We start from the raw sequence: 17,484 nt of genomic DNA, 5'->3' as shown, positions 1-17,484 counted from the left end.
AGTGGCTACTAGGCCCCACCTAATACCCAGGTCCCTTCCTGATCTAATGCTTGTGCATGGCCTGGTTATTTTGGGGTCCGAAGCAATAGTGAGGAATAAACAAAAAATGTTCCTGAAAGGTGGAGAGAGAGGTGGAGAAAGCGTTCATCCAAAACTGGCAAAGGGGATCTAAATGAGGGTGCGAGAGGTGAAAAAGTAATAGCACCATTTGAAACATTCAACACATGACCAACATAACGGAGTTAGCCTAGTTAGACAAGTGAAAACAAAAAATGACTACCGACGAAAGAGTTTCAAGAATAAAAGCATCAATCGGATGCATTCCCAATTTTCCGAAGGAGGGAATCATTTTCAGGTAGTGACTATGGCTGTTGTCTTTAATTTAATCTTTAATTTATAGGTTAGGCAAGATTTGCACTCTTTTACGTACATCAGACATCACAGAGGTACCTGTTCTGCGAAACAATCGGAACACAATGTTTAGTAAGTACTACTACTAGTACTAGCCTAGTACTAGTGTACGCTATATTCGCGTGTCCAACAAGAATAACGTTTAATGGCCTTAATAAAGCCAACTTACCATATCCTACCATCATACTAGAGTACGGTACACCTACCTTTGGTACAAAAAATATCGATAAAAATCATATATCAGTGTTGGTTTGTTTATAGATTGTAATTAATGTCAAGAAAGTGGGTGGAGTGTGCAAAAGATTTGCCCTCTCTATTTGTGTCTACATTTCCTGAGATATTCATATCATATTTTTCCAATTAAACTGTCTATCCATGTGTGACCCTTAATATGTTCCGTTTCAGTTACCCGCTGAAGATATATCCTGGTAGGAAGAAAATATTGAAGTAATGGCATGATTATAAATATTATACCGGCAGCTACCAAAGTACCAGGCAAATTCACTTTCCTTATATTTTGTTTTTATTCTCACAGAGATATATTCCCAGTCTGCCAAAATCCAGATGTGTTTACTGATCTAATTGATGTCCTAGTGGAACACTTAACAAAAACTCATCCAAAGATTGATGTCATTATCGGTAGGTCCTAAAAGCTTCCTGTGCCAACATCTATGGGTGCAAATGTAGTCATTGTACTAAATATAAATATGTTCAACACTTTCATGTTTCTTTGTTACAGGTCACTCAGTTCATAATTTCTTAGTAACAACCCCTCTTATCTGAAGTGAGCGTGCATCGATCCATTAGACCAGTTCTGTGACATTTTCATACCCATAATGCATAAAGCTTTGGATAACCATATTTCTATGATTGAAAAGTAGAAGACTACATCCCTCCTTCCGCTTTGCAGAAAATTTTGGATTGAAGAGGGCTTACAAGCCTGTGGGTCTAATATATGGCCATCAATCAATTTTTTTGTCAGAAACGATAGCATTATGCTTCCAAAAACAGCCATGTTTAATGATGCATACAACATTCGTATATATCTTCAGATTTGGGTACAGTATACGGTAAAAACTGATATTTTTCCTGAAAGTCACAAAGACCTTAAGAAACTCAAGACAATTGAGTGTCCTGGTGGGAGATTATATTTTGTTGCATAAACGGGACAATCTTGAATTAATCGGGACATGGTAATTGACAAAGTTAACACTTTTAAATATGAGAATCCACTAAGAAATATCACTTTTACAAAATTAAACAGACTAGTGATGAGTTTTCATGAGCCCTACCAGTTTCAAGGTCAAGTTTCCTGAATTGTGTCATGGACAAAAACTGTAGATTTCTTATATCTGGGCAAACATATTCGACTTTAATACTGGAAAAGAAAGTCAAGCAGCCATGCTTCACCTTTGGGTGTAGCTAGACATAGTTTGCAAGTAAGAGGGGGGGGAGGGGGTGACACCAAGGAACCGATTTTCTAAAACAAAAACATATTTTCTGACCATTTTTAGAGTGCCAGACAAATGTTTAAGGGGGGGGGGGACCAAAGAACCAAACAAAACATATTTTTCTGACCATTTTTAGAGAGCCAGAGAAAGGTTTGGGGGAGGGTGGGGGCCTAGACCTCCCATGTCTGTTCCTCTTTGGCTACGTACGCCACTGACTTCAGCATTTCTCAGCACCATTTTGTTGACAAAAATTCTAATCTTAACCATCGTATAACAGTTTTATAAATTGCTTATCACATAAAACAGTAAGCCCATAGCTGGCTATACATACTTTAAAGTACTGTCTGTGAATTTGAATATCATTTTTACCACTATGAAATTTGAATTTTTTGTCCATTTCAATCATTTGTATAATTTCCCATGTACAGGTTTAGAAGCAAGAGGTTTCATTTTTGGGCCAATAATAGCTCAAAGACTCAAGTGTTCCTTTGTTCCCATCCGAAAGAAAGGGAAACTGCCTGGAGATTGTATTCAAGTTTCGTACCAACTGGAATATGGAGTGGTGAGGAGATGTTTTTTTGGCCCCTTTCATTAATTTGTATTTTTTTATATATATCCTAAGAGGTACATTAAATATTAAACAGTGCCATTTGGTCAATGGTGTAATTTTAATTTCGAAATCTTAATTTTGACAATGTTTAATTACAGTTAAGTACTCAAATCACATTGAACTCAAGTTTCAAATATTATGCAAAAAATGTTGCATACAGTATGAAAGTGTATATATACAGTGCATTTTTCAATATTTTAATATATGATAGAGCTCTGTGTGCTCTATAGACGAAACTCCTGCTTCGAACGGACACCCGGTTCTTAAGTTATGAGGTGCCAAAGGTTGGATTTGATACTTTTCTAGCAATAACATTATGTGTGTACATTGGAGTGCATAACAATTTTGGGATGGAGTGCACATCATCGAGGGGAACATTTTTAATAAAAACAGTCATGTCATCCAAGGTCATTCAAGGTTGGTTATGGGCAAAAAATCTGCCCACTTGTGCTAATATTTGCAACCACTTCCAATGACGAAGTCTAAAATGGCTGATATATTGGGACCAGTTGTGAATGAAGTAGGGGCACATTTTCCAAAATAACCGTTATGTAATCCAAGGTCACCAAAGGTCAATTACGGGTTAAATATTATTTTTTTTTAATAACTTGTGAAACTCCCACTGACAGAGTCCGACATTGCTGGTATTTTGGGACTAGTTGTGAATGGGGTAAGCGATCGTTTCCAAACGTAACTGTCATGTCATTCAAGGTCGCCTATAGGCAAGAAATTGCCCACTTATGCTAATTTTTGCAACAACTTCTAGTGAAGAAGTCTGAAATGGCTGATATATTGGGACAACTTGTGAATGAAGTAGGTGCACATTTTTATAAATAACTGCTATGTAATCCAAGGTCACCAAAGGGCAATTATGGCTAAAAATGTGTTTGTTGTGGGCAATAATTAAACTGGTGAAACTCCCACTGATGGGGTCTGACATGGTTGACATTTTGGGACTAGTTATGACTAGGTTAGCGATCGTTTCCAAACATAACGGTCGTGTGATCCAAGGTCAAACAAAGGTCAATTGTGGGTAACAAAATCAATCTCCAAACTGATCAAACTTGTCCATGGTTGACCCCTGTGCGACCTTCATGCGCAAAGTTATCAGAGGTCAAGGTTTTGTTTGGTTTTGAGAAATGGACCTCTGTTGACCTCACATGACCTTGGAATAACACCTCCAGTGACCTGTATTAGTTTTTTTTAAGTTGAATTTTTGTGGCCATATTTTAATTGTTCAAGGGTTGTCTCCTGTGCAACCAAAGTTATTTAGTATACAGTTAGGATGATTCTGCAAGTTCTTATACTGTAAACAAATCTAACAAAAGTTAACAGATTCTCAAAATGACAAATTATTTATTTGTGATATTTATGGCAATAATATTGTGTGTGTACATTTTGTACTGATCTGTATTTTACTATATATACTGTATTGTATTGTACTATACTTTACTATATACTGTATTGTACTGTTCCATACTGTATTGTATTGACTGTATTGTACTATATACTGATCTGTATTGTTCTGTATTGTATTGTATTGTACTATCCTATCCTGTATTGTATTGACTGTATTGTACTATATACTGATCTGTATTGTATTGTATTGTACTATCCTATCCTGTATTGTATTGACTGTATTGTACTATATACTGATCTGTATTGTTCTGTATTGTATTGTACTATCCTATCCTGTATTGTACTATATACTGCATTGTACTGTACTGAATTGTATTTTACTATCCTGTACTGTACTATACTGTATTGTACTGAATTGTACTATACAGACTGTATTGTACTATATTGTGTTGTAATGTTCTATCCTGTACTGTACTATACTGTACTACAGTATACTGTACATACTGTATTGTACTGTACAATACCAATCTGTATTGTACTTTACTGTACTGCATTGTACTATCCTGAACTGTTCTATAATATTGTACCGTACTGTATTGTACTATACTGATCTGTATTGTAATATAAATACTATCCTGTTCTGTACTATAAACCGTACTGTATTTTACTAAACTGTATTGTACTATCCTGTAATGTTCTATACTGTATTGTACTATACTGTACTACAGTATACTGTACATACTGTATTGTACTGTACAATACCGATCTGTATTGTATTTTACTGTACTGCATTGTACTATACTGTACTTTACTATACTGTAAATTGTACTATCCTGAACTGTTCTATAATATTGTACTGTACTGTATTGTACTATACTGTATTGTACTTTACTATACTGTATTGTACTGTACTATACTGTATTGCACTATCTGTATCGTAATATAAATACTATCCTGCGCTGTACTATATACCGTACTGTATTGTACTAAAATGTATTGTACTATCCTGTACTGTTCTATACTGTATTGTACTAGACTGTATTGTACTGTACTGTATTTAACTATCCTGTACTGTACTAAACTGTGTTGTACTGTACTCTTACTGTATGTACTGTAACTCTCTTTAGATAGAAGAGGGTTCTCCAATCATTACACTATGTGCGTTGTCAAACCTCAGTGCAAAAATTTATTTTATCAATAGTGCATACAAATGTTCCTCCCCTGCATGATGTACAATATCGCAAACTAAATACAAAAACTCTAGTCGATAAAAACTTTGCCCAAATATCAACATTCCCTTTAATCTACCCTAATAACTATAAATAGATCAAGATTATATTTCATTGAGCATAGAACTTGACTTCTTTTTTCCTTCATTAGGATATATTTGAAGCACAGAAGACAGCTATAAAGGAAGGCCAAGGAGTAGTCATCATTGATGATTTAATAGCTACTGGAGGTAAGTCTGTCGTCATGGCTATACAGGCCCAACTTCTGCATGCATCCAAAAGTCTGTAATTTTTATTCCTTGCCCGATGGTAAAAGGAATCTATGCAATGGTGATTGCGTGTGTGTGTGTTTGTGACGCCGTTGGCTCGTAAACACGATAACGCAACAATGGCAAGTTGGATTGAAGTCATACTTGGTACATAGATGCGCCGTACTGAGTAGAAGAACCCCTTTTAATTTTGGTGCTCATCTCATGAATAATAATGAGGTCAAAAGGTCAAACGTAAAAATCTCCAAATGCTAATAACTCCGCAACTGAAAGTCAGAATTTAATCATACTTGGTATTAATGTGTTGGTAGATAGTGGGTACATGGTATCAAATGTTCAGGTTGATATGATGCATATTTATTAGGGGGTGGGTCTTAAGTTTATTTTCACTAAAATAGCTTGTAAACACGGTAACTGAACAACCAGAAGTTGGATTGAAGTCATATCCCAAGGAGTGTTAGCTCGGTGGTTAACGCCGGTGCCTTCCAATCATAAGGTCCCCAGTTCGAGTAACTCCAAGATTAATGTTTGTCGTCCAGTTACAGAGTTGTTGACAGTTGAAAATTGATAATCATGGACGTTAAAATATAAATCTAAGAGACTGATTTCGGTCAGCTTGCGGCTCTCATAAGCCAATGAGGCTTCTTTGCTAGTTCCTGCTTGCAGGAGGATCTAAAATACATACATACCTTAGTACATATATAGTGATAGTGAGTAGAAGAGCCCTATTGATTTTGGTGCTCATTTCAAGAATATTAATGAGGTCACAGGGTCAATGAAAACATTTTCAGAATTGAATCATACTTTGTGTGAAGGTGTTGATTAATAGCGGGTACATGATAATGTATCTTCAATGTGATATTATGTAGATTTATTTGGGGGCAGGGCTTGAGTTGATTTTTGCTAAAAATAGCTTGTTAACATGGTAAGTTAGCATATTTACTAGGTAGGTCCACAGTCAGTGAAAGAACCTTGCTGATCAATTTAATCAACAATGACGAAAGCTTGGGATTATAATCTCAATTGACAAGGAATCTCAATAAGCCCACTGGCTTTCTGTTTTATTTATGTATCTATATGAATACATATTTTTAAAAACTTTTATGGTTGTGTTTTGCATAAGCTGCTATTAAAACAAGGTGAGAAAAATCAGCTGTTTGTTTTGTTTCATTGTGTTGTTTTATTCTTGGAAAATTTCTTTTAATAAATGAAGTAAAAGCAAAAGCAGAAGTTGATTTTGAACCAGGGACCCTATGATGCAAAACCTTCTGCTCTACCACTAAACCATTAGAGGAGACACTGCAAGAGATAGCTTTTCAAATATTTAAAGATCCACTTGCTTGGACTTAGATATTTTATAAAACATTTTCTCCGCTGATCCTTGTCTGGGATAGGGAGGCCACTTGGGAACCTTGTCAGGGGGAGGGGGTGCCGGTGAACTCACTTGTCCGCGTAGGAACCTTGTCAGGGGGAGGGGGTACCGGCGAACTCCTTGGCTCGCGATCACTTACCCTTTCTTGCCTCACCCTTCTCGCCTCCCCCTTGTCACCTCGCCTTGAGCACCCTTCTCGCCTCACCTTCCTACCTCACCCTTCCCATCATCCCTCCTTGCTTCACCCTCTCTCCCCTCGCCCTCTTCCCCTTCTCCCCCTTCTCGCCTCTTTCCTTTTACTCTCCTTTTCTTGCCTCAGGCTGGTCTTGAACCCAGCAAACAGGAAATCAGGAAAGTCCAATAGCTTGTTGGCAGAACAACCAACTACACCATTTTGGTTCCTAATGGGAAAACTTTGTTTATTACCTTTATACTTCCACCTGCTCCAAAGAACAGAAAATTAAAAGGCTCTGGCTGGAGTTGAACTCAGGACATGGAGCTTGTCTGACTCTCTCAGTCACAGAGAACAACCAACTTGGCCACTGCAACTGTTGAGAAATAATGCTTGTTTCTAATATTTGAACTTCAGAATTCAGTATGGAAGCAGGAAAAGAGCCGAAAAAAATACTGCTCTCATGTGGATTTGAACTCAGGACATGGAGCTTGTCTGACTCTCTCAGTCACAGAGAACAACCAACTTGGCCACTGCAACTGTTGAGGAATAATGCTTGTTTCTAATATTTGAACTTCAGAATTCAGTATGGAAGCAGGAAAAGAGCCGAAAAAAATACTGCTCTCATGTGGATTTGAACTCAGGACATGGAGCTTGTCTGACTCTCTCAGTCACAGAGAATAACCAACTTGGCCATTGCAATTGTTGAGAAATAATGCTTGTTTGTAATATTTAAACTTCAGAATTCAGTATGGAAGGCGGAAAAGAGCAGAAAATAAAAATGCTCTCACATGGAGTTGAACTCAGGACATGGAGCTTGTCTGACTCTCTCAGTCACAGAGAATAACCAACTTGGCCACTGCAACTGTTGAGAAAATTGCTTGTTTCTAATATTTATACTTCAGAATGGAAGCAGTAAAAGAGCAGAAAATAAAAATGCTCTCATGTGGATTTGAACTCAGGACATGGAGCTTGTCTGACTCTCTAAATCACAGAGAACAACCAACTTGGCCACTGCAACTGTTGAGAAAATTGCTTGTTTCTAATATTTATACTTTAGAATTCAGTATGAAAGCAGGAAAAAAGGCAGAAAATAAAAATGCTCTCACATGGAGTTGAACTCAGGACATGGAGCTTGTCTGACTCTCTCAGTCACAGAGAATAACCAACTTGGCCACTGCAACTGTTGAGAAAATTGCTTGTTTCTAATATTTATACTTTAGAATTCAGTCTGAAAGCAGGAAAAAAGGCAGAAAATAAAAATGCTCTCATGTGGATTTGAACTCAGGACATGGAGCTTGTCTGACTCTCTAAATCACAGAGAACAACCAACTTGGCCACTGCAACTGTTGAGAAAATTGCTTGTTTCTAATATTTATACTTTAGAATTCAGTATGAAAGCAGGAAAAAAGGCAGAAAATAAAAATGCTCCCATGTGGATTTGAACTCAGGACATGGAGCTTCTCCAACTCTCTCAGTCACAGAGAACAACCAACTTGGCCACTGCAACTGTTGAGAAATAATGTGCATTTCTAATATTTCAACTTCAGAATTCAGAATGGAAGGATGAAAAGAAAATTTTGACTGTTTACTAAATCTATTGGGAATCTTGGATGATGGAACCATTATTCATATTATACCTACAGTTTTGAAAAGAAAAAAAAAAAGTTGAAATTAGTGACATGGTTTTCCATTCATGATCTCATAGGAGGATGTCAGAGAGAAGAGGGATTGATGAAGAGTGCAGCCTTTCACTAGTATTTACTGCTATATACCTCTAGGACCTTTTTGTGAAATGTCAACCCATGTCCTGATGGTTACATCTCTATGTTCCGACGTCTCTATGTTCCGACGTCTCTATGTTCCGACAATTTATTTTGGACTCTTAATTTTTTGTGACCAAAATTTTTTCGGACCCATTTTTTTCAGACCCAATTTTTTTCGGCCCCAAGTTTTGTTCACCCAAATTTTTTTGTGGACCCAATTTTTTTTGGACCTCATTTTTTGGGCCCATTTTTTTCGGACCCAATTTGTTGGTACCCTGTTTTTTTGGAGACTCATTATTTTTGGACCCCCATTTTTCGGACCGTGTGGTGAGGACTGACGAAAAAAAAAGTTGGTGTTAGGGGTCGCAGGTCCCGGTGATCCACTTTTAGGTCCCGACCGCCCTTTGGTCCTAATTAGGGGTCAGGAAAAATTGGTCACAGATCATGTTGGTCCAAAATTTGGGTCCAAAAAATGTTGGGTCCGAAAATTTTTGGTCCAAAATATTTGGGGTCCCAAATAACATTGGTCAGAAAAAATTGGTCTGAAAACATGTTGGTAAAAAATTTTGCCCCAAAAAATATGGGTCCGAAAAAATTTTGGTCCAAAAAATGGGGTCCGAAAAAAATTGGGTCACAAAAGAATGGGGTCAGAAAAAAAATTGGGTCACAAAAAAATGGGTCCGAAAAAAATGGGGTAAAAAAAATTGTCGGAACATAGAGACGTCGGAACATAGAGACGTCGCAACATAGGGATGTCACCGTCCTGATTTACCTTTGCTAGCCTGAAAAGGTTACCAGTCTATTCCTAATGTAATAAGTCACCTACACTCCTTGGTGATTAATGATTAAACTACAAACAGTATCTGATTTGATTGGAAAAGGTGCTGGAATATTGATTGAAAATTAAGTAAACAAACATCACACATACATGTATCAGAACTTGTCACATTTACCATGAAACTCATCACCCCTTGACAGGGTGGAAGTTTTCTCTGTTGGATCCCAACGGAATTATTGTTCGAATGTTCGGTTTGCTGTTTTTGTTTTCTGCTATAACCAGTTATTGCATAAGAGCTGTTTGCGACCCATATTTTTGGGCGACCGCCCAGGCTTTGGGAAGTATGGAGTCGAGGGATGCCCGACTAATTTAATATAAAATAAACACCACCCAAAATATTGTCAATTTTTTCCCCGTGGCTTTCTCCCAAAGGTACCATGGCTGCTGCTTGTGATCTAGTCGAGAAAATGTCCGGGAAACTATTGGAGTGCCTCGTTATCATCGAGCTGTCAGACCTGAAAGGACGAGACAAACTGAAACACCCGTTATACTCCATGCTGACCTTTGGGGGCCACTGAACGGTTGATTCTGGTCGGTTTCTGTCGGTCATCGAAACGGAAAGAGTTTCATATTATCGTGTGGCAAAAAAAAAATAGGTGAAAAAAGGTTTGATGCGATGGATTTGATTTGATTCATCAATTTTTTATATAGCAGGGTAGGAATAAGAGATATTAAGGATACTTTTTTTAAATTTTTTTTACCATATTGGTGCTGTTAGGGTGCATCGTTAGCCAATATTTCCTATTGAAAAGCTTCCAGCGCTATCAGAGAAATCGAAAAAAAGAGTAAAAATGATATCAAAGCAGCTGATTTATGAATGATACTACTGTAGGAGAGTGTGAAGTCTTTGTTTGTTGGTTTGTTTGTTTGTTCGTTTCCATAGCGATGTATTATTTAACCTGTTTGAGGGTATTTAGTCAAAAGATCAATCTGAATTTCTGGTGTTAACTACATTGTCCACCGGACGACCTGCAAAGCTGATTTGGCTTGTCAAATCAGAAATTTGGTTGTTACCGTATATTTGGACGACCATTAAACTAAAGTTTGTCCTGCCCCTGGGCATTCTTGACACACTGTGTAAACTGTAAACTAGCTTAACACAAATAGCACTTATCATCTTCATTACTATTTAACCATTTTGTGCCTTCTAATCCGGGGGGAGGGGGGGGCAATCCAGATTTTTTATATTCTCGTTAATATCACCTTAGTTATTCAAAATCATCCTTGTAAATTACCATAACATTAAAGTAACAATAATCTTATTATTGCTGTATGTGGAATGATAATATTAGTGATCGTCAAAAGGATTTTTGATGAGCTACTATACTCACTAATCATAGAATTTCATTTTTACTGTAGGGTTTAGCAGTCAGATAACACAGGGTGGGGGGTCATGTTATCTTTTGTATGTTATCCTTTATAAGAACGGTGATAGGGTTTTCTTGGGGTTTTAAAGCTTAGATTTGAGAATGCTAAAGAGTTGCTAAAAGTTTTGAAATCAGTACGTTCCCCAGTGTTTCTGAATCTCAGGATTATTTGTGGACATTATTTGTGGATATTATTTGTGGACATCAAGGGATTGTCAAATTAGACAATTCCATATCTCAATCATGAAATATACTTTGAAAGGAATACCATTTTTTTGCCTAGAGTGCTGCCTACAAGATGGATTAACCTATCAGTATGCCTTCTCCAGTAATGCATGTACATGGTATTCAATTGCAATGGAAATTAGAAGTATTGATCAGTTTGTGAACACGGGTTACCAGATTTTCCTCTGAAAGATAGGACGGTTGTCCAGGCCTGGGGAGGGGGGGGGTGGTTAAGTTGAGATTTTACCTCCTACCCTTTGTATTAAGGAAAATTTTGAAGGGTATCTGCATGAAAATGGTACCAGATTTGAAGCTAGGGGTCAATGTCATCCGTTGTATAATAAGACGAGTGTAGGACTGTCGTATGCCTTTCTGTGCTCAAATCGAAGTAGCGAGATGGCCAAGCCTTTGTTCAGGTCTTCAGGAAGTTTTGTTTTGCCCTACTGTCCATGATCATGTAAGATAATTATGTTAAGCCTATAATTTCTGACCATGCTTATGAGCAAACTTAAACCACTGCAGCTGTCTTTTTCAATCAGTAATTTTTTTTTTTTCATGTTAATTATTGCTGCTCCAAAAACGCTATGTTAAACATTCAAGTATTCAAATTCTATTTTTAGCTCCGTCAAATTGGACTTTCCTTTCATGGGTGACCAGGAGAAACCTAATTTGGAATTTTGTAAAATTTTGAAATTAGACATGAAGAATCTTGACTCAGAATGGTCGTCTCATTTTCTGCTTCAGAGTAGTACAGTCAGCATTATAAGAGAATGTTTGTCAATAAGATTATTTTTTTCCAGAATCAAATGTTTACATTCATTTGTTGGTAGTTTGTTTGAATTATAAGTTATTGCAGCCATGTTCAAAAGCTATATTATCTTTAATAGTCTACAGGATAAAAGAAATAATTATTCGCTGAAATCAGGGTGTAAAAACCACAATAAAATGCTTGCTTGCTTGCTCTGTAATCAAAATTCTTCCGAGTGCCCTTTTTTGTCGTGTGTTTTCATGTTGGTTTTCTTCTTTTGGTTAATCCTGGATGAATAGAGAATGATGAATAAATCAACAGAAATTGTTCAAAGGTGCTAATAGCATAGCATGTACAACTTAGTCTTGGTCATTGGTAACTTGTCACACCTACATACCAAAGTGTGTGCAATTCAATCAATCTCTCCTGGGGCACCAGTGTACCACAACCACGTGTCCCCCCGGGGGACTTCCCATAGGGTGCAGCCACAAACCGGCGCACGCAACTATATTTACAAGTTACTTGCAAGTCCCCATTTATACACCTGGGTGAAGAGAGGCAATGGAGATAAAGTGCCCTGCCCAAGGACACAACGCAATGATCTGGCCAGGGCTCGAACTTGTAATCCTTAGATCACCAGTCCACTGCCTTACCATTTGACCACAACGCCCTCTAAAACCAGAGAAACTGATCAATTTGCACACTTTCAAACAAAACTGAAAGCTGAATCCTATATGACATTAACCAAACATTCGGTTTTAGTTTCAACGACCTCAAACGGCTTTGAAATTTTTTTGGCATGTAGTTAAAATAAGTTAAATATGGATGAAAAGCCAAAATATCTTTCCAAAGTTGGCCCAACCTTAAAAATTGTCTGTTTGATTAAAATATATTTTAGCTTTTTGCAAGCACACCACCCCACCCCCACCTCCCCCTGGTCTCACCCAGCGTTAGCTCAAATAGTCACAAGTTTATTGCTGATGCACGTTCCGACACCATCGCAGTGAATGTCTTAAAAATAAAGTACTCAGTTGCTGACAACTGCACAATTAAAGTGGGTTTCACCGGGTTGCACCGAAATGGAATTACGGAAGAAAATCTTATTATTCGGCATAGAGTCTTCGGTAGAGACAAGTCGGAGAATGACCACAAGAACACAACAAACAGTATTCCCGTCACCAGCGGTATTTTATGTTTAGACTCAGGGGGTAATATATTAAAAATGATAGTTCTTTATGTCTATTACTTATAAAATCTTTAAAAAAAAACAAAATCAAGTAAAATCTGACTGAATGGTACAAACTCTATACATAACATTCAGCCCAGCTGAAAGTATTGTGAGTTAACGACGACTCAGTCATGGGTACGTGTAATTGATGCTGAATGTAACAAAATAAACCAAGCATCAAGTCAACTAAAACTATATTCCATTCTAAATGTGAAAACTTGATGCATTCTTATCCTGTCAGCCATTTGTCAGTTCCTAAATGATTTCATCTTTTGGTAAAATTATAAAAATTGTGCATCTTCACTTTTTTATCTATATTCTATAGATAGACCCATTGATCTATGTAACATAGAGTGTATGAAAATAAACTTGAAATGTATTAAAAGTAAGAAAGATTTTAACATTATTAAACTAGATTTTATGTCATAGAAAACTTTTCTGTAGAGGAAAAACTATGGACTTATTATCCCTTTATAAAAACCAATGGTTACAAATTTCCGTATAAAATGATCCAATACATTTAATATGACTTTTAATGGTATTTTCGTTACTTCTTAAACGGATGAAACGTGAGATATACACAAATTTTGTCCCCCCCCCTTGTGAAAAGTAATGAGAATGAATTACAAAAATAGTTGAAAGATTAAAGAGTTCTGAAAGACAGGAAGCAATGCCATCATGAAAATAGATTCTCTGAAATATACTTTCAAATACTGGAGTTATAAAAAATAATGTCATCCTATTAAATCATATCAGCATTTTTTTTTACATTAAGTGATTATGATTTCATCATAGAGGTAATTCTTTACTGTAGAATGGAGTCAGCGTTGATACCGATGGTTATAAGAGAACTAAAAACACGTTTGCAATTATTAAATTCATATTTTGCCTAGTCATTACTCACGATAGAGGGTTTTGTTGTTGGGGCACATTTGATTTTAATCTCTGAAAATGATTTTAATTCAGCCAACAGTAGTAAAACAAACATGAGTACATCAAATACATGATATTTACAAAATCATTAACTGCTGCTTGGGTACTAAATGGCCAACATGGCCAAAAATATTCGACTAGATTTTATTCAAGAGAAAAACCAAAATAATGACAAGAAAATGAACAAAGAGATGATTAGATCATCCTTTAAGGAATCCTTCCCCCTAATGCCAATTAGTATTGTCTTGTTGGAGAAGAGTTGGTTCTGAAAATGGAATGAAAGAGGAGGAATTGTTATAAAAGCAGTCATGGAGAAATGAACATACAAATGTCATCGTTTTAATAGCTTAGTTACTATTCTATGCTTCTATGAGCAATATTCACCCACCACACCAGATCCTTACCCTGGCCTTCTTCTACCGCTTCACGGTGAGCAGTGTCGTAACAGGTCGTGACTTGAGTCGCTAAAACAATTATATTTACAATTATTTTAATAGTATCAACGTCATAGCTCAGTAATACGTTAATGAGATGTATCGTAATCAGAGTCCTGGGTCAAGGCTCAATTATGCCAGGGGGGGGGGGGGGGGCTCTGGTGGGTCAAGGCTCACTTCCATTATGCAGGAAGGGGGCCTCTGGTGGGTCACAGCTCAATTCCATTATTGCAGGGGGTCGGGAAATCTAGTGGGTCAAGGCTTAATTCAATTATACGGGGGGCGCTAGTGGGTCACAGCTCAATTCCACTATGCAGGGGGACTCTGGTGGGTCAAGGCTCAATTTCATTATGCAGGGAGGGACCTCTGGTGGGGTCACACCTCAATTCCATTATGCAGGGGGTTGGGAAATCTAGTGGGCCAAGGCTCAATTCCATTATACAGGGGGGGGGGCTAGTGAGTCACGGCTCAATTCCATTATGCAGGGAGGACTCTAGTGGGCCAATTCAGTTATGCCGAAGGGGGAGGGGGGGGTGAGGGGTTCTGGTAGGTCACAGCTCAATTCTTCATGGAAGTTGCTGGTTGGTACCGGTAGGCCTAGAGCACATTACCAATCATAAGAGTGCAATTATATATACATAGATCACTTACAAGCCAACACGAGGTTGACGTTCATGGACCCGGATACGGGCGGATCGTCAATGGCAGCCCGGCACTCGTAAACGCCCATGTCTTCTGGGGTAGGATTCACTATCACCATCAGCCAAGGATTTGTATTGCCAAAGAAGAAGCGATCGTCATGACCTGTCAGACCATATGAGAATAGAAAATCCAAATATAAAAAGTGTGGAGTGTATACGAGCTCCATCTTGTGTCCGGTTTGCATATAAACATTGCATGACTCTAGTTTAAGTCATGTGTGATCTAATTTACATGTTATATTAGATAACACTTCAATCCAGACCAAGAGATCCCCCCCCCTCCATGTGGTGGCTTAATGATCGTTCCGTATGCCCCCTGGCTACAAATTAACTAATTTATTTAAAAATTGTTTAAATCAAATGCACGAAAACTTTGATATCCAAGAAGAAATCTGATATAATGTAATTAGTATCCTTTCTTTCAATTGCCAAACTTTTTCCATCAAAATATGCCCAAATTTTGGTTCTCCCATACTTGCAGCAGTTCAGTTTTGAACCACCACCAGGAAACATTGCCAACTGGGAAGCATTGGCATTGCCCCACACATGACTATTATAAAACATTTAATAATAACTGATAGTATTTTCAAGAACTAAAGACTCTACACCTCTGCGACCATGATAGAGTTACTTTGTCAAATTTATAACCTGACAAGAGGTTGCATTAACCCGCATGGAACGTCCAACAGCAATATGTTTATACTCAAAGGGCCTGCCTGTGCTCCGGTATTAAGATGTATGTATATTCTCTCCGCCAAATAAAGCAGCCATCTACTTAATGGACCATGGATAATTTTTTTCATCAATACACAGAGAGGATAAATGAAGAAGAGACAAACTTACCTGGTGTGATACGCTGACCATCTTTATACCAGGCCACGGAAGGAACGTAGGTGTCCGGAGTGGCCCCCACCGTACAGCGGACGCTGGCCGGAGACTGCTGCACGTCTACCTCTTGCACTGTCTCTGTCACTGACTCCGGAAATGCAATCAACGGCAGAGGTCCTGTCATACGAAGAGCAATGAAAGCAAAATATCGGTCCCGAGGGTCAAAGATGGATAAAAACATTATAATAAAAACACTTGACACCCAAACAATATCAAATATCAATACAAGGAGAGAAAAGACAGAAATGACACATTATACAAAGAAGATAAATAAAACACAAAATGCAGACAGAGAAAGAGAAAGAGGTGGAGAGAGAGAGGGAGGATTAATAGCCGATGGATCATCACTCAGTCACTTTGATACCCGTAGGTACCTTCCCATACAAAAGACACCAAAATAATGTATACATCTAATGTAGGAATTAAGCTTGTCGTTATTCCATCAAAGTTGTAACGTGTCTTATCATTTTTCTAAAATAATTCTAAAAATTAAAATTCTTTGTCTATTTAATTTTTTGGAAGAGAGATGATTTCGGCTATTCTTCATCTTCATGATTTCATCAATGTATTGATAACCCTGCCCACTGGACACCGACAAAGGAGCGGACGCCGAAAAAGGGTCGGTATGTTGATAATCCTCCATAATCCCGAAGATAATCCTGGATGAGTCTACTTGTTTGGGTTATTTATTTCAGGAGTACACCATGAAGCTACCAGTTGTCTGATGGTTGCACAACGTGTAAAACTCTACTAATAGTGTTCCACTAGTCTCGACTAATTTTCTTCTATACTTAGCTCTGTCCACCGGAACTAATAATTAACATTATTTCTCCAGAGTTAATGGGTGCATTGGTTTTAGTGCTCTGTGACAAAGGAGCGGACGCCGAAAAAGGGTCGGTATGTTGATAATCCTCCATAATCCCGAAGATAATCCTGGATGAGTCTACTTGTTTGGGTTATTTATTTCAGGAGTACACCATGAAGCTACCAGTTGTCTGATGGTTGCACAACGTGTAAAACTCTACTAATAGTGTTCCACTAGTCTCGACTAATTTTCTTCTATACTTAGCTCTGTCCACCGGAACTAATAATTAACATTATTTCTCCAGAGTTAATGGGTGCATTGGTTTTAGTGCTCTGTGTAACCGAAAGATACGTCTAACTACTTGTCTAGAGTTCAAAGCACACAGACAGCATTGAGTTCTTCTGCTCATTTTTCTCCTTCCATGGAGTCTTTGTGACCAAAAGAATAGTTCAACCGGACATAGAGCACTTTGCGCCAACATAGACGCCAACCAATCAAACGTATATATATATATATATGTATTGATATATATATATATATATATATATATATGTATATATATATAGATATATATATATATATGCATTGATATATATATCTTCATATAGTTTATATTGATATATATAATATAAATATATCAGTAAATGTAGTTATTAGTTCCTTCAAGTTAACGACAGT

The 17,484-nt window shown here is 37.5% G+C and overlaps 2 protein-coding genes across 25 annotated transcripts in view; one reads left to right on the top strand and one right to left on the bottom strand.

Annotated features, from left to right (window-relative positions):
• On the top strand, positions 1-14,166 carry LOC139964996 (adenine phosphoribosyltransferase-like). Its single transcript, XM_071967133.1, has 5 exons — positions 1-355; positions 947-1,050; positions 2,291-2,424; positions 5,212-5,290; positions 9,850-14,166. The coding sequence occupies exons 1-5, from the start codon at positions 273-275 to the stop codon at positions 9,993-9,995; spliced, it is 546 nt and encodes a 181-aa protein (XP_071823234.1). The 5' UTR covers positions 1-272; the 3' UTR covers positions 9,996-14,166.
• The window catches only part of LOC139964883 (uncharacterized), a 131,735-nt gene continuing 127,232 nt past the window's right edge, over positions 12,982-17,484 (bottom strand). For all 24 annotated transcript variants that reach the window (XM_071967124.1, XM_071966982.1, XM_071967114.1 and 21 more), the window contains 3 exons: positions 15,957-16,118; positions 15,064-15,216; positions 12,982-14,243 (listed from right to left, as the gene is read on the bottom strand). In XM_071967124.1, the coding sequence (XP_071823225.1) occupies positions 14,242-14,243; positions 15,064-15,216; positions 15,957-16,118 (317 nt within the window). In that variant the 3' untranslated portion in view covers positions 12,982-14,241. The remainder of the gene's footprint in view (positions 14,244-15,063; positions 15,217-15,956; positions 16,119-17,484) is intronic.

This window comes from Apostichopus japonicus, chromosome 3 (assembly GCF_037975245.1).
Source record: "Apostichopus japonicus isolate 1M-3 chromosome 3, ASM3797524v1, whole genome shotgun sequence".
Classification (NCBI taxonomy): Eukaryota; Metazoa; Echinodermata; class Holothuroidea; order Aspidochirotida; family Stichopodidae; genus Apostichopus; species Apostichopus japonicus.
Note: the sequence above shows the minus strand (reverse complement) of the source record. Positions and strands in the feature narration are given on the sequence as shown.

Excerpts from the sequence above, each read along its gene's own strand:
- LOC139964996 (XM_071967133.1), top strand. The coding sequence starts at position 273 with ATGACTACCGACGAAAGAGTTTCAAGAATAAAAGCATCAATCGGATGC. Across the intron at positions 356-946 it reads AAGGAGGGAATCATTTTCAG|AGATATATTCCCAGTCTGCC; the intron begins GTAGTGACTATG and ends TTATTCTCACAG. Across the intron at positions 5,291-9,849 it reads TGATTTAATAGCTACTGGAG|GTACCATGGCTGCTGCTTGT; the intron begins GTAAGTCTGTCG and ends TTTCTCCCAAAG.